At 38.8% G+C, this 26,284-nt stretch overlaps 1 protein-coding gene across 2 annotated transcripts in view; it reads left to right on the top strand.

Annotated features, from left to right (window-relative positions):
• The first annotated feature begins 10,261 nt into the window (after positions 1–10,261).
• The window catches only part of xpot (exportin, tRNA (nuclear export receptor for tRNAs)), a 42,862-nt gene continuing 26,839 nt past the window's right edge, over positions 10,262–26,284 (top strand). The window contains exons 1-6 of one of the 2 annotated variants that reach the window (XM_079817686.1): positions 10,262–10,365; positions 13,603–13,753; positions 20,961–21,043; positions 21,172–21,228; positions 22,283–22,352; positions 22,438–22,656. In XM_079817686.1, coding sequence (XP_079673812.1) covers positions 13,664–13,753; positions 20,961–21,043; positions 21,172–21,228; positions 22,283–22,352; positions 22,438–22,656 — 519 coding nt within the window. In that variant the 5' untranslated portion in view covers positions 10,262–10,365; positions 13,603–13,663. Of the gene's footprint in view, positions 10,366–13,602; positions 13,754–20,960; positions 21,044–21,171; positions 21,259–22,282; positions 22,353–22,437; positions 22,657–26,284 lie in introns of those variants that run through there. The other variant, XM_079817687.1, reaches the window with a different exon arrangement.

Below are 26,284 nucleotides of genomic sequence, written 5' to 3'. Positions count from 1 at the left end.
CCACCGTTATCAGTGTTAGTCCACCGTTATCAGTGTTTGTCCACCGTTATCAGTGTTTGTCCACCGTTATCAGTGTTAGTCCACCGTTATCAGTGTTAGTCCACCGTTATCAGTGTTAGTCCACCGTTATCAGTGTTTGTCCACCGTTATCAGTGTTAGTCCACCGTTATCAGTGTTAGTCCACCGTTATCAGTGTTTGTCCACCGTTATCAGTGTTAGTCCACCGTTATCAGTGTTAGTCCACCGTTATCAGTGTTAGTCCACCGTTATCAGTGTTAGTCCACCGTTATCAGTGTTTGTCCACCGTTATCAGTGTTAGTCCACCGTTATCAGTGTTTGTCCACCGTTATCAGTGTTAGTCCACCGTTATCAGTGTTTGTCCACCGTTATCAGTGTTAGTCCACCGTTATCAGTGTTAGTCCACCGTTATCAGTGTTTGTCCACCGTTATCAGTGTTAGTCCACCGTTATCAGTGTTTGTCCACCGTTATCAGTGTTAGTCCACCGTTATCAGTGTTTGTCCACCGTTATCAGTGTTAGTCCACCGTTATCAGTGTTTGTCCACCGTTATCAGTGTTTGTCCACCGTTATCAGTGTTAGTCCACCGTTATCAGTGTTAGTCCACCGTTATCAGTGTTTGTCCACCGTTATCAGTGTTTGTCCACCGTTATCAGTGTTAGTCCACCGTTATCAGTGTTAGTCCACCGTTATCAGTGTTTGTCCACCGTTATCAGTGTTAGTCCACCGTTATCAGTGTTAGTCCACCGTTATCAGTGTTTGTCCACCGTTATCAGTGTTAGTCCACCGTTATCAGTGTTAGTCCACCGTTATCAGTGTTTGTCCACCGTTATCAGTGTTTGTCCACCGTTATCAGTGTTTGTCCACCGTTATCAGTGTTAGTCCACCGTTATCAGTGTTAGTCCACCGTTATCAGTGTTAGTCCACCGTTATCAGTGTTTGTCCACCGTTATCAGTGTTAGTCCACCGTTATCAGTGTTAGTCCACCGTTATCAGTGTTAGTCCACCGTTATCAGTGTTTGTCCACCGTTATCAGTGTTTGTCCACCGTTATCAGTGTTTGTCCACCGTTATCAGTGTTTGTTATCAGTGTTAGTCCACCGTTATCAGTGTTAGTCCACCGTTATCAGTGTTTGTCCACCGTTATCAGTGTTTGTCCACCGTTATCAGTGTTAGTCCACCGTTATCAGTGTTAGTCCACCGTTATCAGTGTTAGTCCACCGTTATCAGTGTTAGTCCACCGTTATCAGTGTTAGTCCACCGTTATCAGTGTTAGTCCACCGTTATCAGTGTTTGTCCACCGTTATCAGTGTTAGTCCACCGTTATCAGTGTTAGTCCACCGTTATCAGTGTTAGTCCACCGTTATCAGTGTTTGTCCACCGTTATCAGTGTTTGTCCACCGTTATCAGTGTTAGTCCACCGTTATCAGTGTTAGTCCACCGTTATCAGTGTTAGTCCACCGTTATCAGTGTTAGTCCACCGTTATCAGTGTTAGTCCACCGTTATCAGTGTTTGTCCACCGTTATCAGTGTTTGTCCACCGTTATCAGTGTTAGTCCACCGTTATCAGTGTTTGTCCACCGTTATCAGTGTTAGTCCACCGTTATCAGTGTTAGTCCACCGTTATCAGTGTTAGTCCACCGTTATCAGTGTTAGTCCACCGTTATCAGTGTTTGTCCACCGTTATCAGTGTTAGTCCACCGTTATCAGTGTTAGTCCACCGTTATCAGTGTTAGTCCACCGTTATCAGTGTTTGTCCACCGTTATCAGTGTTTGTCCACCGTTATCAGTGTTAGTCCACCGTTATCAGTGTTTGTCCACCGTTATCAGTGTTAGTCCACCGTTATCAGTGTTTGTCCACCGTTATCAGTGTTTGTCCACCGTTATCAGTGTTTGTCCACCGTTATCAGTGTTTGTCCACCGTTATCAGTGTTAGTCCACCGTTATCAGTGTTTGTCCACCGTTATCAGTGTTAGTCCACCGTTATCAGTGTTTGTCCCGTTATCAGTGTTTGTCCACCGTTATCAGTGTTAGTCCACCGTTATCAGTGTTTGTCCACCGTTATCAGTGTTAGTCCACCGTTATCAGTGTTTGTCCACCGTTATCAGTGTTAGTCCACCGTTATCAGTGTTAGTCCACCGTTATCAGTGTTAGTCCACCGTTATCAGTGTTAGTCCACCGTTATCAGTGTTTGTCCACCGTTATCAGTGTTTGTCCACCGTTATCAGTGTTTGTCCACCGTTATCAGTGTTAGTCCACCGTTATCAGTGTTAGTCCACCGTTATCAGTGTTAGTCCACCGTTATCAGTGTTAGTCCACCGTTATCAGTGTTTGTCCACCGTTATCAGTGTTAGTCCACCGTTATCAGTGTTTGTCCACCGTTATCAGTGTTAGTCCACCGTTATCAGTGTTAGTCCACCGTTATCAGTGTTTGTCCACCGTTATCAGTGTTTGTCCACCGTTATCAGTGTTAGTCCACCGTTATCAGTGTTAGTCCACCGTTATCAGTGTTAGTCCACCGTTATCAGTGTTAGTCCACCGTTATCAGTGTTAGTCCACCGTTATCAGTGTTAGTCCACCGTTATCAGTGTTTGTCCACCGTTATCAGTGTTAGTCCACCGTTATCAGTGTTTGTCCACCGTTATCAGTGTTAGTCCACCGTTATCAGTGTTAGTCCACCGTTATCAGTGTTAGTCCACCGTTATCAGTGTTAGTCCACCGTTATCAGTGTTTGTCCACCGTTATCAGTGTTTGTCCACCGTTATCAGTGTTAGTCCACCGTTATCAGTGTTTGTCCACCGTTATCAGTGTTAGTCCACCGTTATCAGTGTTAGTCCACCGTTATCAGTGTTAGTCCACCGTTATCAGTGTTAGTCCACCGTTATCAGTGTTAGTCCACCGTTATCAGTGTTAGTCCACCGTTATCAGTGTTAGTCCACCGTTATCAGTGTTAGTCCACCGTTATCAGTGTTAGTCCACCGTTATCAGTGTTAGTCCACCGTTATCAGTGTTTGTCCACCGTTATCAGTGTTTGTCCACCGTTATCAGTGTTAGTCCACAGTTATCAGTGTTAGTCCACCGTTATCAGTGTTTGTCCACCGTTATCAGTGTTAGTCCACCGTTATCAGTGTTTGTCCAGATGGCCAAAAGTCCCCGGATACCAGAAATGACCCAATTTCAAGAATGAGTCAGAATTGTGATATTAAAAGTTGTTTTTGTTTGTTTTTTTGTGGCGGAAAACAAGTTTCTATAGGCCTAGTCTTCTGAGCATTTTCCAGTGCACAAATGTGTTCTAGTGAATGACTAAATGTACCATAACCATGAAGGATTTCAAAGCCTTTCAGACTAATAATCACCTGTTGTGACAGGCGGGTCAGAGACGACACAGAGGCCTCGGACGTTATTTCAGAGCTGGCAGGACTTCTGTGGAGATCCTCCGGGAGGAAAAGCAGGATAAATAATCATACGGGAATGAAACCCCACCTGTAAAACTCTATCAGCGTGTGGGAACAAGACGGAGAGAGAATGAAGCCGTAATGGTGGAAAGTCTGAGTGTTTCTTTGATGTTGCGCGGGGAAGAAAGCATATCGTCAAACACACTTAGTGTAAAGAATGGACGTGCTTTGGGGGACGATGTGTGTTATTTAATTGACCTAATTACTGCGCCAACCAAAGGCTGATTTTCACAGTAATTTCATCGCCGCACTGGCTGCGGTTTGCTCTCGTGAAGAAGAAATCATGACTCGAGTCGGTAAACCGTAGTTTTCGCGTTGTCCGAGTGAACTGGATCGGACAATTACCTCCTCCAGCAGGGAAATCAATCGGGCCGCGAGCGTGGGAAACATCTGTACAATTTAGATGGGCGTCTTCTGCGAGCCATGAAAATTACCCAGGATTATTGGTTCAGAGGATTTCCTGCCGAGCCAGCGGCTCTGTACCTGCGCACGGCGATCTCACACACCCTGTGAGGCAGGAATGAGGTAGTGTGTGTGTGTGTGTGTGTGTGTGTGAGCCGATTGCTTTTCAACACGGCTCCACGGATTGTGATGAAAAAGCTTTCCGTTTAAACAAACACTGACGGGCCGGCCGCCGACAGAGAGGAGAAAAACGGGCCTTGGCTCTCAGGGCTGTGTTTTAAATCCCACCTTCCAATCTTTTAATAACAAAGAGAGCCGAGTGTGATTTTCAGAGCAGTTAAAGGGAGAGTTCACCCAAAAATGAAAATTATCCCATGATTTGCTCTCACTCGAGTCATCCGAGGTGTGTGTGACACTCTTCTGTCAGACGGACACAATCAGAGTTATATTAATAATGTCCTGCTCTACCACACTTTATAATGACAGTGAGTTAAGGCAATAAAAGTGCATCTATCCATCATAAAAGTGCATCTGTCCATCATAAAAGTGCATCTATCCATCATAAAAGTGCATCTGTCCATCATAAAAGTGCATTTATCCATCATAAAAGAGCATTTATCCATCATAAAAGTGCATCTGTCCATCATAAAAGTGCATCTGTCCATCATAAAAGTGCATCCGTCCATCATAAAAGTGCATCCGTCCAACATAAAAGTGCATCTGTCCATCATAAAAGTGCATCTGTCCATCATAAAAGTGCATCCGTCCAACATAAAAGTGCATCTGTCCATCATAAAAGTGCATCTATCCATCATAAAAGTGCATCCGTCCATCATAAAAGTGCATCCGTCCAACATAAAAGTGCATCTGTCCATCATAAAAGTGCATCTATCCATCATAAAAGTGCATCTGTCCATCATAAAAGTGCATCTATCCATCATAAAAGTGCATCTGTCCATCATAAAAGTGCATCTATTCATCATAAAAGTGCATCTGTCCATCATAAAAGTGCATCTGTCCATCATAAAAGTGCATCTGTCCATCATAAAAGTGCATCTATTCATCATAAAAGTGCATCTGTCCATCATAAAAGTGCATCTGTCCATCATAAAAGTGCATCTGTCCATCATAAAAGTGCATCCGTCCATCATAAAAGTGCATCCGTCCAACAAAAAAGTGCATCTATCCATCATAAAAGTGCATCTATTCATCATAAAAGTGCATCTGTCCATCATAAAAATGCATCTATCCATCATAAAAGTGCATCTATTCATCATAAAAGTGCATCTGTCCATCATAAAAGTGCATCTGTCCATCATAAAAGTGCATCTATCCATCATAAAAGTGCATCCGTCCATCATAAAAGTGCATCCGTCCAACATAAAAGTGCATCTGTCCATCATAAAAGTGCATCTATCCATCATAAAAGTGCATCCGTCCAACATAAAAGTGCATCTGTCCATCATAAAAGTGCATCTATCCATCATAAAAGTGCATCTGTCCATCATAAAAGTGCATCTATCCATCATAAAAGTGCATCTATCCATCATAAAAGTGCATCCGTCCAACATAAAAGTGCATCTATCCATCATAAAAGTGCATCTATCCATCATAAAAGTGCATCCGTCCAACATAAAAGTGCATCTGTCCATCATAAAAGTGCATCTATCCATCATAAAAGTGCATCTGTCCATCATAAAAGTGCATCTATCCATCATAAAAGTGCATCTGTCCATCATAAAAGTGCATCTATCCATCATAAAAGTGCATCCGTCCAACATAAAAGTGCATCTGTCCATCATAAAAGTGCATCTATCCATCATAAAAGTGCATCTGTCCATCATAAAAGTGCATCTATCCATCATAAAAGTGCATCCGTCCAACATAAAAGTGCATCTGTCCATCATAAAAGTGCATCTGTCCATCATAAAAGTGCATCTATCCATCATAAAAGTGCATCCGTCCAACATAAAAGTGCATCTATCCATCATAAAAGTGCATCCGTCCAACATAAAAGTGCATCTGTCCATCATAAAAGTGCATCTATCCATCATAAAAGTGCATCTGTCCATCATAAAAGTGCATCTGTCCATCATAAAAGTGCATCTATCCATCATAAAAGTGCATCCGTCCAACATAAAAGTGCATCTGTCCATCATAAAAGTGCATCTATCCATCATAAAAGTGCATCTATCCATCATAAAAGTGCATCTGTCCATCATAAAAGTGCATCTATCCATCATAAAAGTGCATCTGTCCATCATAAAAGTGCATCTATCCATCATAAAAGTGCATCTATCCATCATAAAAGTGCATCCGTCCAACATAAAAGTGCATCTGTCCATCATAAAAGTGCATCTGTCCATCATAAAAGTGCATCTATCCATCATAAAAGTGCATCCGTCCAACATAAAAGTGCATCTATCCATCATAAAAGTGCATCTGTCCATCATAAAAGTGCATCTGTCCATCATAAAAGTGCATCTGTCCATCATAAAAGTGCATCCATCCATCTATAGGATGACTTGAGGGCGAGTAAATCATGGGATATTTTCCGTTTTTGGGGGAACTATCCCTTTAAAGACGTTCAAAAACGTCTGATTTTTGCTCTAATCTAATATCAAGAAAATATCTCTAATCACATCGAAATACCTGCTGTGAGAATTGTGTGAATAATAAAAATGGTATTGACCCAATTAAATCAAAATATTGTCTGTTTCTTGACCTTAAAGATATTTTTTTAGCAGATAAATAAGTCTCTCTCTTCTGGGCTATATATATATATATATATATATATATATATATATATATATATATATATATATATATATATATATATATATATATATATATATATATATATATATATATATATATATATATATGTGTGTGTGTGTGTGTGTGTGTGTGTGTGTGTTTATTTGAGTATGTCAATCCCACCACCTGTCCTGTAAAAATAACGGTAAAAATCGCAAAAATAAATAAAATAGCCTAATAATAAAAAATAAAAAAAGAGCGCGAAATGATGTTCCATTCTACTTCCGGTTTGAACGGATTGTCATCAGTGAGTCTTTACTCTCAGGTAAAAAAAGGTACAGAAACGGTCACTGGGATGGTAGTTCCCTTTCAAAGGGTAGCTAATATGCACATTTACGGTAATAATATACACCCTTTAGGGGTAAATAAAAGGTACAAATGTGTACCTTCGTTATATCCCCCGTTAGTTCGGCTCTGTCACTAACATTACCTGAGACTGTAACGGTCGCGTCTCGTCAGTTGGTGAACAGCGGCCTCTAGTGGAAAGAAATAAACACAACAGCTTTATTATTATTCATTTTTATTTTATTTTATAACAGGTTTATTATGTAGCGCAAGGAACATTATCGTCCTTGTGCGAGGGAAGGCAAATTCCCCAAATTTAAACGGCATTTATAATGTTTATTCCATAAAGACTCAATTTATACTTTACATATACGCTTCTTTATGTATTATATATTTACTTCGTTAATTACTGTTATTTCATTTTATTTATTACTTTAATATAATAAAGTTTTAGTATATATATATTTATATATATATATATATATATATATATATATATATATATATATATATATATATATATATATATATATATATATATATATATATATATATAATTACAAAACATTTTACTTTATTGTACATTCGTTATATAAAGCTTTATATAAAATAAAATGATACGATCATTGCAAAAATTGGGTTTTGGTGAATATTTTTGTAAGGCTATAAGAACTTTGTATTACAACTGTAATAGTACAATCAAATTAAAATATGGTACTTCTCCGAGGTTTAACTTGTCACGTGGTATCAGACAGGGATGTCCAATATCCCCTTATTTGTTTTTTACTAGTTTCCCAGATATTTTGTTCTTATATTTCTAATAGTGGTCTTCGTGGTATCTCTATTGCTGACAAACAAATACTCATCAGTCAGTCGGCTGATGATACCACACTTTTCTTGCCAAGTTCTGTTAGCACTAGCGTATATCCAGCAATTCTCCAAAGCGTCAGGCTTATTTTTGAACCTTTCAAAATGCGAATTGATGTCCATCAAAATTCAAATTAATAGACCAGGTTTCATATTTAGGTGTTATTATAACAAAGAATGAATTAGAAAGATGCCCGTTAAATTTTAATCCACTAATTGAAAGTACACAAAAGAAACTTAATATGTGGCTGTCGTTAAAGGGCAGAATTTTACTAGCCAAAGCTTAAGAGTCGACACTGCCATTCTAAGAAAAATTGATACAATGCTCCTCAACAGTGTTGGGGAAAGTTACTTTGAAAAGTAATGCATTACAATATTGCGTTACTCCCTTAAAAAGTAACTTATTGAGTTACTTAGTTACTTTGTAAGAAAAGTAATGCGTTACTTTTTCTCACCTGGGCTGGGCTTGCTTTTTTTGTTTTGTTTTTTAATAGCAAAAAAAGTCATTTTTTGTGCAAATGTAAAGACCTCTTCATACCAAAATTGAAATAATAAGCCTCAGGCTGAGGTAAAGATGTGCTGCCATTCTGGATAATGAAGAATAGGACGCAGGAGAAAAACGTTTTACCAATAAAAACAAAAAATCTAGTAATTTTTGCTCATGGCTTAACTGAATCATCAAGGTCAGCAGCACGACATTGGTCAGTAAAGGTAGATTAAATGCATAAAAATATTTGTTTTATTTAACATTTATATATTTGAGGTTTGAGTACTCTGATTTTGCATTTGACTGATTTTATTCATTTTGAGGAGTACAGAATCTTTATCGTGCAAGTGAGATGAGTAAATGCTCACATTTAGTCTAGAACTACAATAACCATCATGTTTACACACACACACACACACACACACACACACACACACACACACACGCCTCTGCACTTATTTTTCTCAACATGGGGGCAGGAGAGCTGTCAGTCAAATAAATGTGAAAAAGTAACTCAGATATTTTGTTGTAAATTTGAAAAGTAATGCGTTATTTTACTAGTTACTTGAAAAAGTAATATTATTACGTAACTCAAGTTACTTGTAATGCGTTTCCCCCAACACTGGGGGGTTTAAACTTTCTTGATTTTACCACTTTAAACAACACCTTTAAAATAAATTGGATAAAGAATTGTATTAATAAGCCCTCTTCTATCTGGAATCTGATCCCTAATGTTATTTTCTCAGGTGGTTTAAAATTTTTATTAACCTGTAATTATAACATAATAATTATCCCTTTTTCATAGGCAAATGTTATTAGCGTGGTCCCTCGTTTTTAAACACAATTTTACACCTCACTCATATATAATTTGGAATAATAAGAACCTACTGTATAAACATAAATCTCTTTTCTTTGATAGTTGGTTTAAAAATGGTATTATTTTTGTATCTCAACTTTTTAATCAAAATGGTTCAATCTGTAATTATTCTGAGTTCTTAGTAAAAGCATGGGATTCCTGTTACTCCAAAAGAGTTTGCAATTGTTGCTGATGCAGTGCCACAAGGAGTTCTTATGCTTTATAAAGGATTTTCTTCTTCATCCTCTTATCACTCGGTGGATCTGTGCAAAACATTTGTTGGTAAACAGTGCCTTTCTACATCTAAATCAAAGAACAATAAGAAAATTAGAGTCTTGTTTCAGGAGGAGATTGTTTCTGTGCCTTATGTCATTTCTTTACTGGAATGGTTTTGTAAATAATATTCCCTGGAAAAAAGTTTGGACATTGCCTCACAAATATTTGATAACCAGCAAAATGAGAGAAATTAACTTTAAGTTAATTCATAGGTTTTATCCAGATACGTGCTATCTCAAAAGACTTAAAACTGACATTAATACCCTCTGTTCTTTCCTCTGTACTTTACATTTATTTTGGAATTGCTCTCACACAGTGACATTTTGGTGTGATGTGTGTGACTTTATCAAAGGTTATGTTAATCCAAATTTTGAATTTACTTATAAAAATGTAATTTTTGGTTTTCATGAAGGTAAAGAGAAAAATTATATTTATTTTATAAATCTTATTTTTCTGTTAGCCAAATATCACATTCATAAATGTAAATTTTCTAACTGTAAACCTAGTTTTTTCAGGTTTTAACTTGAGGTGAAAATGTATTTTGAATCCATTGAGTTTTCTAAAAACGTAAAAGCTACGAGAACAATGGCTGTGTTTAAGGACTTGAAGATTAATCTTGACTGAAGTACCTTGGTGTATTATTCCTTTATTGTGGTATGACAATGATGAAAATTGTTGTTATTGTTCCTTTATGCATTTAATAAAAAAAAATTAAAAAAAATGATACGTCCCCATTTGATTTACACACGTAAAGCGTGCGTGCGCGCGCACGTTTACGTGCTGAAGTTCTTCCTGTCCTCGTGCCCGGCACATCCGCTCGGCCCGACACGCCGCTGTTGAATCTGTTGCATGCGCACTGAGTCACTTGAGCGGGGCGGATGATGATGGAGCGGTAAAGTTCACGGTAAGGCGCGGTAACCTCAACCAAATCCGTACATTTACACTGTCGCGGCGTGTTTTATTCATTCAGAGGAAAGTTACGCGCGGGTCTTTTGTCTGACAGGACAGCGCGCGCGGATGGTGCTGGTGCGCGAGCCGTCTGTCATCATCACATTCACAACAATCTTATCCGCCAATTAAGCCGATAACGCGTTAAACTACGCACGCGGGCGGTTTAACGCCACCCACGCGCGTCAGTTCGGCTGTTTAACGGCGGTTTGTCGTTATTTCGGCGTGTTTTCTCAGTCTTGTCACGCCACGTTCGCTGAGATTCGGCACGCGCGTGACACGCTTGTCGGTTAGCAGCAGCGCGAGCGCGCAGAAAGTGTTCTTTTGATGATACAAGAAAAATAACAACAATAAAGAATAATATCTGAGGTAAATGTTATCGTATGGTGAAAATCGGATCATTTGGCTTTGATTAAACTCACTATTGAGCCCGGGTTGCATCAGAAAATGTAGTTATTTGGGTTCTGTCAGGTGATGGACAGCATTTACACTCCAAACATATGGTGTACATATCAAAATACATCGGTAACACGTCCTAAAACTATACTATATTATATTTGGGTACTATTGTTAAAACACACAATGAAAGAGGGAATGAAGGAGAAAGTGCTGATTCAGCGTGAAGTGTGTGTGTGTGTGTTTGGTCACTGTTGTTGTTTTTCTGATGAGGTCATTTTATTTATAATTTTTTAGTAATTGCATAACTGTTTACGCTCCTTTATTTTAATTCACTATTATCTATATTTTGTCAACAAAACATTCATGTGATTGTATGACTGGTGATCATATAATGAAACGTTATTATAACATCACATTGAAAAATAAATGTATACAGATTATTATAACATAGAAAAATAAATGTATACAGATTTTCTTTTGTAAGTTTTTAAACTCTGCTTTAGTAAACTCACACACCGAAATCCACTTTGAACAACATGGATTTCGTTTGATCATTAAAGGCGCAATATGTAATATTTTTGGGTCAGTGTTATATATTGTGTTGACCTTGTCACAAATGATAAATCATAGAAATTAGGGCTGGGTATTGACACAAATTTCACAATTCGATTCGATTTCGATTCACAAGCTTTCGATTCAATATGGATTATTTTGGATATGTATCAGGTATAAAACATGGAACATTTTCTCAAGGAAAACTAATATTGTAAACTGTGGTAGTCAGTTTATACTACATTAGCCTACTAATATTGAAGGTAAAAATTAACTGATTTGTATACAAACATTTAAATGAAACTAAATTATGTTTTTTTATATATATAATAATAGTTATAATATTAACTTTACAATTACATAATCATAGTTCTACTCCAATTCGTTTTTTTTTTAATATAAACATTTAAAGGGTGGCTGTCATAAAAACTTGCCAGATTTATTAAATATTGAAGAACATTGACAATGAATATCCTATGTAATGTGGTGCATATAATTGGCAAAATGCTCCTCTCTAGAGTCAATATTTCTAGTAACTATTTCACAGCGCCAAAATGTTTTTGAATTTCGTAAAAAAAAAATAGACTAATCGATTCTTGGGATTTAAGAATCGATATTGTTTTGTTAAAGTGAGAAACGATATTTTTTTTTTTACCCAGCCCTAATAGAAATCATAGATTTTAACGAGGACACGGCCCATGTGTGTGTGCGTCGCCTATCAGTGACATCATCCCCGCGTTTTATTGCGTAGTAACCATGGCAACACTAGCGCCGTTTTAATATCTGATGTAGGGATGGCTCGATACCACAGTTTTGTCTTCGGTACGGTACCACAATCTAATACCGAAGTACCCATATTAAATCGATACCATACAGGGTCTGAACTTTGATGCGGGTATTGCGCATAATTTTACTCACTCTCGCAAGTTTTGGGTTTATGAAGCGGGAAATTACCGCAAATGTTTATTATTAAATGAATCAACAAAGATTATCACATCAATCAGTCATTTGGAAACTTTCTTGTAAGTAATTTCAGCATTACTGTGCGTCTCCATTCACTCAAAATTAGCAATTTGCTTCTGGCTTCAAAAGACATCGCACCTGCACTATAAAAGCATCTGCGCGCTCAGATTCAACACTTTCGCTTCCGTTGCGGGAGAGCTGACGGAAATCACTGCCCACGTCTTTTTAAACCTCGCCAATTTGAACATGCGAGCCATTTTATAGCATTTCGTAATACATATGGGATGAGTTTTCTTTGCGCTCATACCAACAACAAACACACAAGCCTAAAGAGCTCGCGCATTCCAAATTAAGTTGTTTTTCCTTAGTCAAATACACACACAATTATGTCAAAAATGTCAATCTTTAGTGAGCAGTCACATAAACACAGTTGGGTCTGTCTTTCGCGGATGTAAATAGTGCAATAGTATGCGTGCAAATATTATGAGGTTTAAATGTCACTGGTTGAAACGAACACTGGAGATTTCTTTATATTTAAACGATACGATATTATGTATGTGCGTTAATCAGTGTTGAAAGAAAATAATGTCTAAATTAGATCGTTTGAATGATGCACTCACCTGTCGATCTCTTACAAGTCAGGAATTAAGTGGCAGATGCTTGGCAAGGTTTGATGGTTCTTCAGCAGTTTTATAAGCAAAGTAATTCCAAATTTCACGTCTACTCTCTTTATTAATGAGTTTTGTGCGTGTTGAGTGAGATTCAACTGCTGTATTCATCTTGTTCTGTTGCCACATTTGCCGGTTTCACGTCAGTTTGGGTAGCGCGCTGCCACCTAGCGGTGAACTTCGGAACAGCAGCATATACCGAAATTAGAAAAATCATGATATCGTACCGTTTGAAATAAAATATATACCGGTATTTTCCCAGTACCGGTATACCGCGCATCCCTAATCTGATGTGATTTATTAGACACTGTTTGGATCAATGATGGACAGAATAACGTCACTTTAACACACTCACATGTGTGTGATATGATCGAACAGCGCTGCGTTACACACACACACACACACACACACACACAAGCTCCGCCCACTCGAGTCAAGACACGCCTTTGAGTTGAATAATTACACACTGTGCCTTTAATGATCTCGAAATGTTCAAGTGCTTGATAAACAGTGAGTGTTGTATTGTATGTTTCAACATTACATCCGTCATTGTTCACCTGTACACTCCTTTATTTCCGCCTGACTCACGTGTGTGTGTGTGTCTCTCTCAGATGTGTGTGTCCTGTGTGGAGATTGGGAATACACTGATCAAGGACAGCAGCTAACCCACATATGGCCTGCGAGTCGGCGCTATCTGCCATCATGGACGAGCAGGCCCTCATGGGACTGAACCCCAACGCTGATGCCTGTTACAGGCAGAGGGTGAGCGCAGAACCACACCTCATCAACACTACCATTTTAACCTGAAATTCGGTACCGGTACCTTTTTCGGTACTTTTGGGATGTTTACCAGGGCTCGACATACGCAATGGCCCGGGGTAGGGCTGTAACGATTTGACCAAAAATAAAAACCTTGATTAATTGAACTATAGTGAACGATTATTTTGCTTCTTTTTTTTTGCCCTCATAAGGTTTTTGAGTAAGTTCACTGATAAGGTTTGTACTGTAAATATTTTCTACTATTAAAGGTGGATTTTTTTTTTCTAATGAAAGTGCATTTTTTTGTGATTTTAAAATACTTGAAGGAAACGGTTGACTTTCAGCAGTTATTGTCTATGTAGCAGATTTCTGTTTGTTGTTCTGTTTGTTTGTTGTTTGTTTGTCATCAGATACAGATAAATTAACATTTATCTGAATGCATTAATGAGAGAGTGATTGTGTGTGTGAATTACTCAAACCGTCTCTATTCATTATGAAGCTGTGGTTTGTACTTACTTCAAAGGTATTAAAATATAAGCCTATAACGGTTGAGTTTCTAAGCTACTTTAGTGACTTTACTTTAGTCACAGGATAGTGTTGATCCTGCGTTTTTGCGCTGCTATCTCTGCGCGCGATCTTCGCGTGATGTGCGAGCTTCTGTCTGAGTGGTCGTTTGTCACAATAAATCAGGCATTAGCTCAACATAATACACATCTGATGGTCGAAACTCGCTTTAATGTTCAAACTGACAGGGCTTAAACCACATACAAATGACAAAGCTTTGCGAGGACGCAGGTGAAATAGGTCTGCCTTCAGGGCGCGCGCGTTGTCGTGTTTAAACGCATTTACTTGACAAACTTTACGAGCACGAAACTGAAAGCGGCTTCGGGGCTTGCGCGCGCCGTCTCTCTCTCTGTGTGTGTGTGTGTGTGTGTGTGTGTGTGTGTGTGTCAGCGCGTAGGCTATAAGAACGGCAATTAACTGACCTGTATAAACAGTGTAAAACATGCAGTTACTATAGTGATTCTGGGCATCTATAAACACAGATAACCGCTCCTGCATCTCTGTGTGCCTGCAAACTGCACTTGATGTGACTGATGGGGCGGAGTCACGTGAAAACCGAAATAACCGACATGGGAAAAATACGTCGGTTAGAGGTTCTGAATGTCGGTTTCGGTTATTTTTTGATTAATCGTACAGCCCTAGCCCGGGGCCAGTAAAAGAGTATGTCGGGCCAGTGATTCCGCAAAGGCAAAACAAATGTCATACCCAGTGGCGCGAAGAGTGTCAATGTTACTTCAATTTTTTTATTACGTATTAAAATGGCAAATAACTACGAGGCTAATAAACACTGCTTACCATATCGTGAAGAGTGAGCTCCCCTTTACTGCCTACAAGATAACGGTCGCTCTTCTCAAGAAGAATGGCTTAGACGTTGGCTCTCAGTACCTCACTGATGTAGCACGTCGAAGGTAAGTTACTCAACTAGCTAGCTAATATATCACCGTAACTTTGCTCATAAATGATAGATCCAAAGTGCGAGTGCTTGACTTGTGTCATGAGTGAATTTGGGTGTCATTCCAAAGGCAGCGCGCGAGCTCCGAAACAGACCGAGACGAGTAAATTATACTTTCGGTTTCATGTGCACGTCAGGGATGGCTGACGCAAAACTGTAGTTCCGAAGTTTTGCGCGATCCGAAGCGCAGATGTTTCGAGTTGAACGATCCGAAGTGTGATTCAAAACACCTATGTCATGTGACTACGGCTAAATTAAGCCAAAATATCTTGTATAATGTGTATCTTTGTTAAATGTTCATCTTTTGTTTTATATATATATCATTTTTTTTTTGCTACAGTTTTTAAATAGTTTATATACATTTTTATATTTATTTTTATATGATATTATATATTTACTTTTCTTTGTCATATATAACAATAACTATACATTTTTATATTTATTTTTATATGATATTATATATTTACTTTTCTTTGTCATATATAACAATAACTTGCATATAATTGAATACGACTGTTGGTTGGACAAAAATATTTATATATATATACTGCAATAAAAAATGTATAGTTACAATGACAATTTGGTTATTTTTGCATGTCTCCAGGGGCGCTCTAGCTCTTAATTCATGTACTCCATTTGCTGTATTGATTAATCCTGATGTATACAATACATACAGCTTAATGGAAAAGTTTTCCTTATATTTCTTTCAGGGCCAATAAAAATATAGAAGGGGCCAGCAAAACTCTGATCTACTGGCCAGTGGGAATTTTTTTTTATGTTGAGCCCTGGTTTACATTAGGGCTGAACGATATATCGTTATCGTATCTATATCTAGATATGAACTTTCAAGATATTACTATCGGAAAAATCAACGATATAGACGATATAGATTTCCCCTGCATACAACTCTGGCCGTCACAACAAACATCAGTTTTACGAGTGCCCTTGAATGCACCGCTAAAGCCAGCGCGCGCGCACTACCAGGGGCGCGGGAACTATATTGTGAGAGAGGGGGCGGCGTTTCCATGGTGACGCACCGCAGCAGCAACCGCGCTGAATGAATGATGATCTGCTTTTATGTCATTTTTTCCTTTTTTATTCAGAATATTCACAAATGTGTTAGCTATGGCATGAAATATCTGATATTCCGATTGTCAAACACATGCGAGTGGAAGTGTATTGTTGTTTAAACAGCTTTATAACGATGGCGTTAGTTGAGCTGTATGCGCGATGGCCGCCGCCGGGTTAGTTTGTGCCGCATCGGATCTGCTGGATTTACAACCTCTATGTTTACAACACGTGAATTCATCCACTTCTCTCGAAATACTTAAAAGTGGCTGGTGAACTGGGAATAGAATAGAGTAAACATTGAAGTTACTTACACAATGTGTATCTGATATGAATAAAACATGTCGAATTATAATGGAAAGGATTATTATTAGCTCTTCCATAGACATCGGTGTGTATTTTACAAACTCTAAATGTATTGTTTTTTTAGTACTTATGTGTTTGAAACCTAAAATAAACAGTATGTGGTTGAAAACATTGAAAAGTTGTGATATATGACAGCTCTGAGCGCGCCTGTCTCTGGCTAAATTCAACATTTGATCATGTGATGCTCTTGATCATGCGCTCCAGGACCAGCCTAGACTGATTACACCTGTGATCGTACCTGCGAAAGGCTTAAAAACAATACATTTTCTGACACAAATTTTTGAAATGTAGGCTTAAATCAAACACATTTTAATTCAGATTCTGGTTTTCACTGAACACGTAGTCATATCGTATTGTATCGATATCGAGATATCTGGTATGAAAATCGAGATATTAATTTTTGTCCATATCGCTCAGCCCTAGTTTACATCAATAACAGGGTTCCCACTCGTCCTGGAAAATTGATGACAAATTTTCCAGTCCTGGAAAACACATGGAAAATTAGAGAAAATGTAAAATGTCCTGGAAAATCTTGTTGTCGTCTGGGAAAATGATTTAAAAAAAGTTATTTCTTTAGCCGAGTTTATCGCTGGCCCAAACAATTAGCGCTAGTTGCAGAAAGCACATGTTCAGAAACGCTGAGTTTGATGTGTGTGAGTAGTATTTTTGAATAATGATGTTTAGTCTTGTGTTAACACTCTCAACCGTTAGCTAATGCTAATGCTATAACTGCTCAGTGAATGTTAACTCGTAAGCTGCTACCTAATCACTTCATTTTGATATAAAGTCACAGTTGTCAGGATTGCAAGATATAGTCAGAATTGCGTGATATAAACTCGCAAGTCTTTTCTCCACAATTGACTTTTTTGCGCAGTTGCGAGTTTATATCTTGCACTTCTTTTCTCAGAATTGTGAGATCTGCAATTGCAAGTTATAAAGTCCAATTCTGAGGGGGAAAAAAAGAATTGCGACAATTTTCGCGTTTATATCACAAATATGTAAACTCGCAATTGCGAGAAAGTCAGAATAGCGAGATAAAAAGTCACAATTACCTTTTCTTTCTATTGTGTGGTGTAAACAAGCTTCCATAGTCATATTGAAAAATGCTGGATTGTTAAGTAATGGCAATAAACTGGACGGCTTTTAAGCAATATTTGGCATGATCCTTGTCTTTTATTCCCACCGTAGTAAAATTGAAAATGTACTGGAAAATGGTTGCTGAAAAAGAGTGGCAACCCTGAATAACTGTAAAGAACCTGTTAGTCATTTATAGAAGTGTTATTGACATTATGCTGTCTGCAATTGTCTGTGATCAGGGTTTTTCCTGGGTCAAAAATGGTCTTCGGTGGTGTGGTCATACACACACACACACACACACACACACACACACACACACACACACACACACACACACACACACACACACACACACACACACACACACACACACACACACACACACACACACACACACACACACACACACACACACACACACACACACACACACACACAGTAAAAAAGTCCCCTACCCATGTGATCTGCAAGCGCAATACTGACAATAAATTTTAAATAAATTCAAAGAAAGTTTGTATCTTTTGCTTATCTTATTTTGATACCTTGATGTTTGTTTTTGTTCCTCATTTTTACACTATTTACTGATAATTGTTTTGGTATATAATCATATCAATATTAAAAAGTAGTATTAAAATAATTAACAAATAGCCTTATTTTCTGCCATATACAATTTCATAAAATGATCAGCTAGCTAATAACAACTTTGTTCTGGGTTCACCTCACTCCAGTCTAAACTAAATTATTTATAGGCTGTTTATTTTACTACACATTGTGAACATAAGCTGAAAGACTGTGGATTATTAAAACTAACTCTTACATCCACTCTTGCTAAAGTGTAGTTCTCATTTCAAGTGTTCAGAGTAAATTAATTAACTGATTCGTGAGTTCAGTGTTGGACAGATCAGTTGTTCGTTAAAATGATTCTGTTCAAAGGAGTCATTGACTCGTGAATCGGACATTAGCAGACGCGTTGTGTGCGAATCCCGTCTGTTAGAACATCGCAAAAGATTTGTCAACACTTCATAACCGGACAGGATTTGTTTCCCGTTTATTGAAAGTATGGTTTATGTCAGCTGGTCAGAGAATCAGTCAATGTTTTTTGAGCGCAATTCACACCCAGCGGTAATGAAAGGAAAACATCGTCTGAATGCGCCACGTGCAACATGGATTCAATCTTCCCACCTTTTGATTTTGATTAACGTAATATGTGAAATATTAGAAAGCTAAGAATGCTTATTTTGAAGACCGAGTGTGTGAGGAGCTCTGATTGTTCTACATCTACTATATTCATAAATCACAATAACTCATCAAATAAGGCTTTGGCGGGACAATTTGTTTTGGCGGCCGCCAAAAAATTTTCAATGTAGGAAAAACCCTGGTGATGTTTGATTACTGTAATATCTACTAGGTACTTAAAGATGTAAATTCTGTCATTACTTACCCTCATGTGGTTGGACACCCGTCAGACCTCCGTTCATCTTCAGACACAAATGAAGATATTTTAGTGTAAATCTGATGCTCTGAAAGGCCTCCATTGGCTCAACTTTACACTCTCAAGACCCTTAAAAGACACTAAAGACGTCGTTACAAAGTCCATCTCACTACAGCGGCTCTACAATAACTTTATGAAGACGAGAATAGTTTCTGTGCGCAAAAAAACCCTAAATAACGACTTATATAGTGATGACGATTTCAAAACACGGCATCATGAAGCTTTGAAGCGTTATGAATCAGTGAGTCGATTCAGCAGTTTGAATCGCCAAATTTCAGCAGTTTGATTAATGACCCCTCCCTTGAGAAAATCATATGAATAATATCAAATTTCATATTTATATCACACAATCTCACCAAAAATAGACAAGTCATATATCAAATGAAAGCTCTCACCCTCAAGAATATGACTGTTTATTTCACCGATCCAACACTTTACAGTTACGTTATTATCAAAAGAATCACGAAGATGGAAATGACTCCTTTGAACAAGCAAACACATGAGTCATATTCCTGTTCGGATCACTAACTCGTTGTGGAGCTACTAGCCTCAAACGCTATATCAGCTCGTTCCTTAGGTTGTTTTCTTCAAAATGAGACTATTTTCACATGTGTGTGAGCGAGCATGGCCAAACCACACTGTGATACGTCACCGATGTCCAGATCAAAACATGCGACGCAGACGAATACTCTTATTATCCTAAGTTTTGATCGTCTTTGTTAGCCGCGATTTTTGATGACATCATCACGTATTGCGTCATAAGTCAAAAAAAGTGAAGTATCTCAGCTCTCTATAGACACGTCGATCATGCTTCTAGACCAATCAGAGCCCGAGATCTCCCTTTACAAAGTTGAGGAGGCGGAGCCTTCTTTTCCGTTTCCCAGCGGCAGTTATTAGATAGTTTGCACAGATTAATCTCAATAACTTTTTTTGGGAACGAGATATCAAGAAAATTATTTGTTTAATGACAACTAGTGGAATCTTTTTGAAGGGATATAGACCAAAAAGATTAAAAATTATAGATTTTCAAATTAAAAAAATTAAATCAAAATATGACTTTTTAGCTATGTTTATCATAAAATTGTGAATAAATACAATATAATATATGCAATATTCCACCACTGTGTAAAAATTTCGAGTGTTTTCTGTAAAATGAGACCATTTTTATCAATTTACTCCAATGTATGTGTGTAGGCCGCTCTTTTAAATTCAGATATGCCTAATTCTCAAAATAATTCTAAATATGCTGCAGCGCTGAATTAAAGGTGCAGTGTGTAAGTTTTAGCGGCATCTATGTTGTGAATTGTGACCGCTCATCCCTCCCTTTCAGAGCACATCGAGAAGCTACGGTGGCCCACACAGGACAAAGATGTGGTTGTCTGAGACAGCAGAGAGTAGTTAGCGCTCTGTAGAAAAGTTTGTCCGTTTAGGGCCACCGTAGAAACATGGCGGCACAAAATGGCGGCTCACTGTAATTGTCCCGCGGTGTGTGTAGATAGAAACGCCTCATTCTTAGTTAATACATACAAAACTTTATACAACACTGAAAACATAGTTATATATATATATTATATTGCAATAAAAAAGTAGAATAGGTCCTCTTTCATTTATTGATGTACACACACACTATTTGTGTACATATTTAGCATAGCGTGCATCGAGTAAATCTCCTGTTTTCTGTGTGTGTTCAGGCGCTGGTATATTTTGAGCAGTTGAAAGAGTCTCTGGATGGATGGGAGGTGTGCGCTGAAGCCCTGGCTAAAGGGGTGTACAGGTGAGGGTGTGTGTGTGTGTGTGTGTGTGTGTGTGTGTGTGTGTGTGTGTGTGTGTGTGTGTGTTACAACAAAGCCTGCTATAATATGCCATTATTCTCCACTAATATTGAATGTGTTCTTTTGTCAGTGACGATCATGTGAAGTTCTTCTGCTTTCAAGTCTTGGAGCACCAGATCAAATTCAGGTATCACTGACTGAACTCTGACAATTAAAGGTGTGTGTGTGTGTGTGTGTGTGTGTGTGAGACCATGGCCACACACACTCGCGTAAACACACACACACACACACAAATGTAAACACACTTACAGAAACACACACTCATGTAGACACACACAAACACACTCACAGAAACACACACTCATGTAGACACACTCAGACACACACAAACACACTCACAGAAACACACACTCATGTAGACACACTCAGACACACACAAACACACTCACAGAAACACACACTCATGTAGACACACTCAGACACACACAAACACACTCACAGAAACACACACTCATGTAGACACACTCAGACACACACAAACACACTCACAGAAACACACACTCATGTAGACACACTCAGACACACACAAACACACTCACAGAAACACACACGCTCACGTAAACACACTCACAGACACACACAAACACACTCACAGAAACACACACTCACACTCACATAAACACACTCACAGACACACACACTCACACTCACATAAACACACTCACAGACACACACACTCACATAAACACACTCACAGACACACACACTCACATAAACACACTCGCTCACGTAAACTCCCTCACGTAAACACACTCAGACACACACTCACAGAAACACACTCATGTAAACACACTCACATAAACACACTCACAGACACACACACACACACTCACATAAACACACTCGCTCACGTAAACACACTCAGACACACTCAGACACACACTCACAGAAACACTCATGTAAACACACTCACATAAACACACTCACAGACACATACACTCACGTAAACACACTCACTCACGTAAACTCACTCACATAAACACACACTCACACACACACACACACACACACACACACACACACACACACACACACACACACACACACACAGGGGTATCACTGAGTCAAATTAAACTCTGACAATTAAAGTGGGGTGTGTGTGTCCACGGTTTGCAGTGTGTTTCTCATCCAGTTTTTGCAGGTGAATAAACGCTGTGTGTGTGTGTGTGTGTGTGTTTCAGGCACGGGTCGCTCTCCGCAGCCCAACAGCAGCTGATCCGGGAGACCCTGATGAAGTGGTTGCAGGCTCAGGTCAGTGGCGTTGGCCTTTGATTGATGTTCACGTGTGTGTGTGTGTGTGTGTGTGTATGATATCTGATGACATGTGTCCGTCCAGTTGATGAACGTGCATCCAGAGAAGCCCTTCATCAGGAACAAGGCGGCGCAGGTCTTGGCCCTGACCTTTGTGATGGAGTATCTGACTTTATGGCCCAAGTTCTTCTTTGACATCCTGGCTCTGGTGGGGCTGAACCCCAGCGGTGTGGACGTGTACCTGCGGATGCTGATGGCCATCGATGCGGAGGTGGTGGACCGGGACATCCTGCACAGCCCAGAGGTAAACCGGCCCAAACATCAGAACTTTCTGCTCTCCTCATGTCATTAACACACACTCACGTACACACACACACACTCAAACACACTCTAAAGCCCTATTCGCACAGGATTAGTATGATCTGGGCACCTCTGGTGATTTGTAATAATTGCAGAGAATGTCTGTGATCTGATGCTGCCTTCACGTGCTATCGGAAATTTCCTAATTCCCACTTTAGAAGGCGTGATTACGAGCTTGTTGCATTCAAGTGCTTTGTTGTCGGAGTGAACTGGAATCATGGTGGTGTGGAACCGGGTTATTATTATTGCCTATTTGTAGGTAAAACCAACATCATGTGTAGTGTAGGGATGGCTCGATACCACAGTTTTGTCTTCGGTACGGTACCACAATCTAATACCGAAGTACCCATATTAAATCGATACCATACAGGGTCTGAATTTTGATGCGGGTATTGCGCATAATTTTACTCACTCTCGCAAGTTTTGGGTTTATGAAGCGGGAAATTACCGCAAATGTTTATTATTAAATTAATCAACAAAGATGATCACATCAATCAGTCATTTGGAAACTTTCTTGAAAGTAATTTCAGCAATACTGTGCGTCTCCATTCTCTCAAAATGAGCAATTTGCTTCTGGCTTCAAAAGACATCGCACCTGCACTATAAAAGCATCTGCGCGCTCAGATTCAACACTTTCGCTTCCGTTGCGGGAGAGCTGACGGAAATCACTGCCCACGTCTTTTTAAACCTCGCCAATTTGAACATGCAAGTGATTTTATAGCATTTCGTAATACATATGGGATGAGAGCTCTTTAAGAGTTTTCTTTGCGCTCATGCCAACAACAAACACACACACACACACACACACACACACACACACACACACACACACACACACACACACACACAAGCCTAAAGAGCTCGCGCATTCCAAATTAACTTGTTTTTCCTCAGTCAAATACACACAAAATTATGTAAAATGCCAATCTTTACTGAGTAGTTACATGAACACAGTTGGTTATGTCTTTCGCGGATGTAAATAGTGCAATAGTGTGCGTGCAAATATTATGAGGTCTAAACGTCACTGGTTGAAACGAACGCTGGAGATTTCTTTATATTAAAAACGATACAATCTTATGTATGTGCGTTAATCAGTGCTAAAAGAAAATAAATGTCTAAATTAGATCGTTTGATTGATGCACTCACCTGTCGATCTCTTAATGTCTTACAAGTAGGGCTGTGCAATTAATCGAATTTCGATTTCGATTTCGATTTTGCCTCCCAACGATCACCAAAATAGTACAATCGAGAAAAAACGATTATTTTGCCTTGCGTTCTGAATGAAACGCGCACGCGCACATCCGCCCCTCCCGAACCCACAAATCTCTCTCAGGTCGTGACTCGTGTGCATATCATCCGCTGGAATTTAAAAACTCGGCGCGAGTAAAGATGGCAGAAGGAGGGCAGTTACAGCAGCGTTTGGTGAGCAAAAAAAGGCAAAACCAACTCCGTTGTCTGGGAACAGTTTGGCTTCGAGGAATCAGACGACGAGCAGAAACATGCTAAGATTTGCTACATGGCAGTGGCTGTGACGCAACGGAACACCACGAATTTGTTTAACCACTTGAAAATTAAACAGTGACTATGATCCTATGATGATCTATAATCTAATAAAGAAACAAAAACTGACGAGAGCAGGGGAGCCGTGTAAACGTCCTTTTTTTCCTTCATATTTTTCAAATAATTCTCTCTTTGTAAACTTTGTTCAATGCATGCGAGATTGCGAGTGCTGCCATATTTTCGAATATGACCAGTCGTTTTCACCGTCATCACCCGGGTTTAGTGCTTTAGGGTTTAGGTTTAGAATGAGAAGCCGCGCGCGTTGTGAGAAAATGTGTCTCTGTGCGTTCATCCGAGAGCGCACACACGTCTCTCAGCGCGCAAATATTGAGTTCTCTTTCAAGTCTTGCTCTTAAACGGACAAATTCACACAAAACGTATGTCAACATGTCCATCTTGATGAGTATCTTAGCAGACATAGTCTGTATATGCCTTAAGTGAACTTTATACAGTCGATAAAGAAGACGCGAGGTCTTAAAGGGGCAGTAGCCTTTACTGCTGTCTGTTTAATGTCAAACAACAAAAGACAAGGACATCACTCACCGCTCTTGATTGAATAGCTTTTGTAAGTTTAATAGGATTAATCTTTAATTTATGCACTCAAATATGCAATGTTATTTTACATTTGATACATTTCTGTACCTGAAAACTAATGTTAGACGTACATGAAAAGCATAGCCGAACCATATTGTTGATCTTATTTATTTGTGGTTATCATTTTTACGTGAATACTTTTATACTTTGATTCGAATATATGTTATATTATTTATTTTAATAGTTCAAAAAGTACAACAAATGTTACAATTTCAATTGAATTGTTGAAAGGTGTATTTTTAATAAATACAAGACATTCCAAAAGTCATGTGAAATAATCGTGTTACATAATCGTGATTTCAATATTGACCAAAATAATCGTGATTATGATTTTTTCCATAATCGAGCAGCCCTACTTACAAGTCAGGAATTAAGTGACCGATGCTTGGCAAGGTTTATAAGCAAAGTAATTCCAAATTTCACGTCTACTCCTGTCTTTATTAATGAGTTTTGTGCGTGTTGAGTGAGATTCAACTGCTGTATTCATCTTGTTCTGTTGCCACATTTGCCGGTTTCACGTCATTTTGGGTAGCGCACTGCCACCTAGCGGTGAACTTCGGAACAGCAGCATATACCGAAATGAGCAAAATCATGATATCGTACCGTTTGAAACAAAATATATACCGGTATTTTTCCAGTACCGGTATACCGCGCATCCCTAATGTAGTGTCCCATGCACCGACAGCCATATAAACATTCCAGATAGTCCGCTTTCTGCTGGTTCTGTAATTTCACTCAAATGCAGGATATTTTCGCTGTATAGCAAATAGGGCTGAACGATATGGACAAAATTTCATATCTCGATTTTCATGCCAGATACACTAGGCTGGTCCTGGAGCGCATGATCAAGAGCATCACATGATCAAATGTTGAATTTAGCCAGAGACAGGCGCGCTCAGAGCTGTCATATATCACAACTTTTCAATGTTTTCAACCACATACTGTTTATTTTAGGTTTCAAACACATAAATTCACATAAGTACTAAAAAAACAATACATTTAGAGTTTGTAAAATACACACTGATGTCTATGGAAGAGCTAATAATAATCCTTTCCATTATAATTCGACACGTTTTATTCATATCAGAGACACATTGTGTAAGTAACTTCAATGTTTACTCCATTCTATTCCCAGTTCACCAGCCACTTACTTTTAAGTATTTCGAGAGAAGTGGATGAATTCACGTGTTGTAAACATAGAGGTTGTAAATCCAGCAGATCCGATGTGGCACAAACTAACCCGGCGGCGGCCATCGCGCATACAGCTCAACTAACGCCATCGTTATAAAGCTGTTTAAACAACAATACACTTCCACTCGCATGTGTTTGACAATCGGAATATCAGATATTTCATGCCATAGCTCAGTGTTTCCCAACCGGTGTGCCGTGTAAAAGTCCTTCAAATATATGTATATATA

Source organism: Gobio gobio (assembly GCF_949357685.1).
Source record: "Gobio gobio genome assembly, chromosome: 5".
Lineage (NCBI taxonomy): Eukaryota > Metazoa > Chordata > Actinopteri > Cypriniformes > Gobionidae > Gobio > Gobio gobio.
Note: the sequence above shows the minus strand (reverse complement) of the source record. Positions and strands in the feature narration are given on the sequence as shown.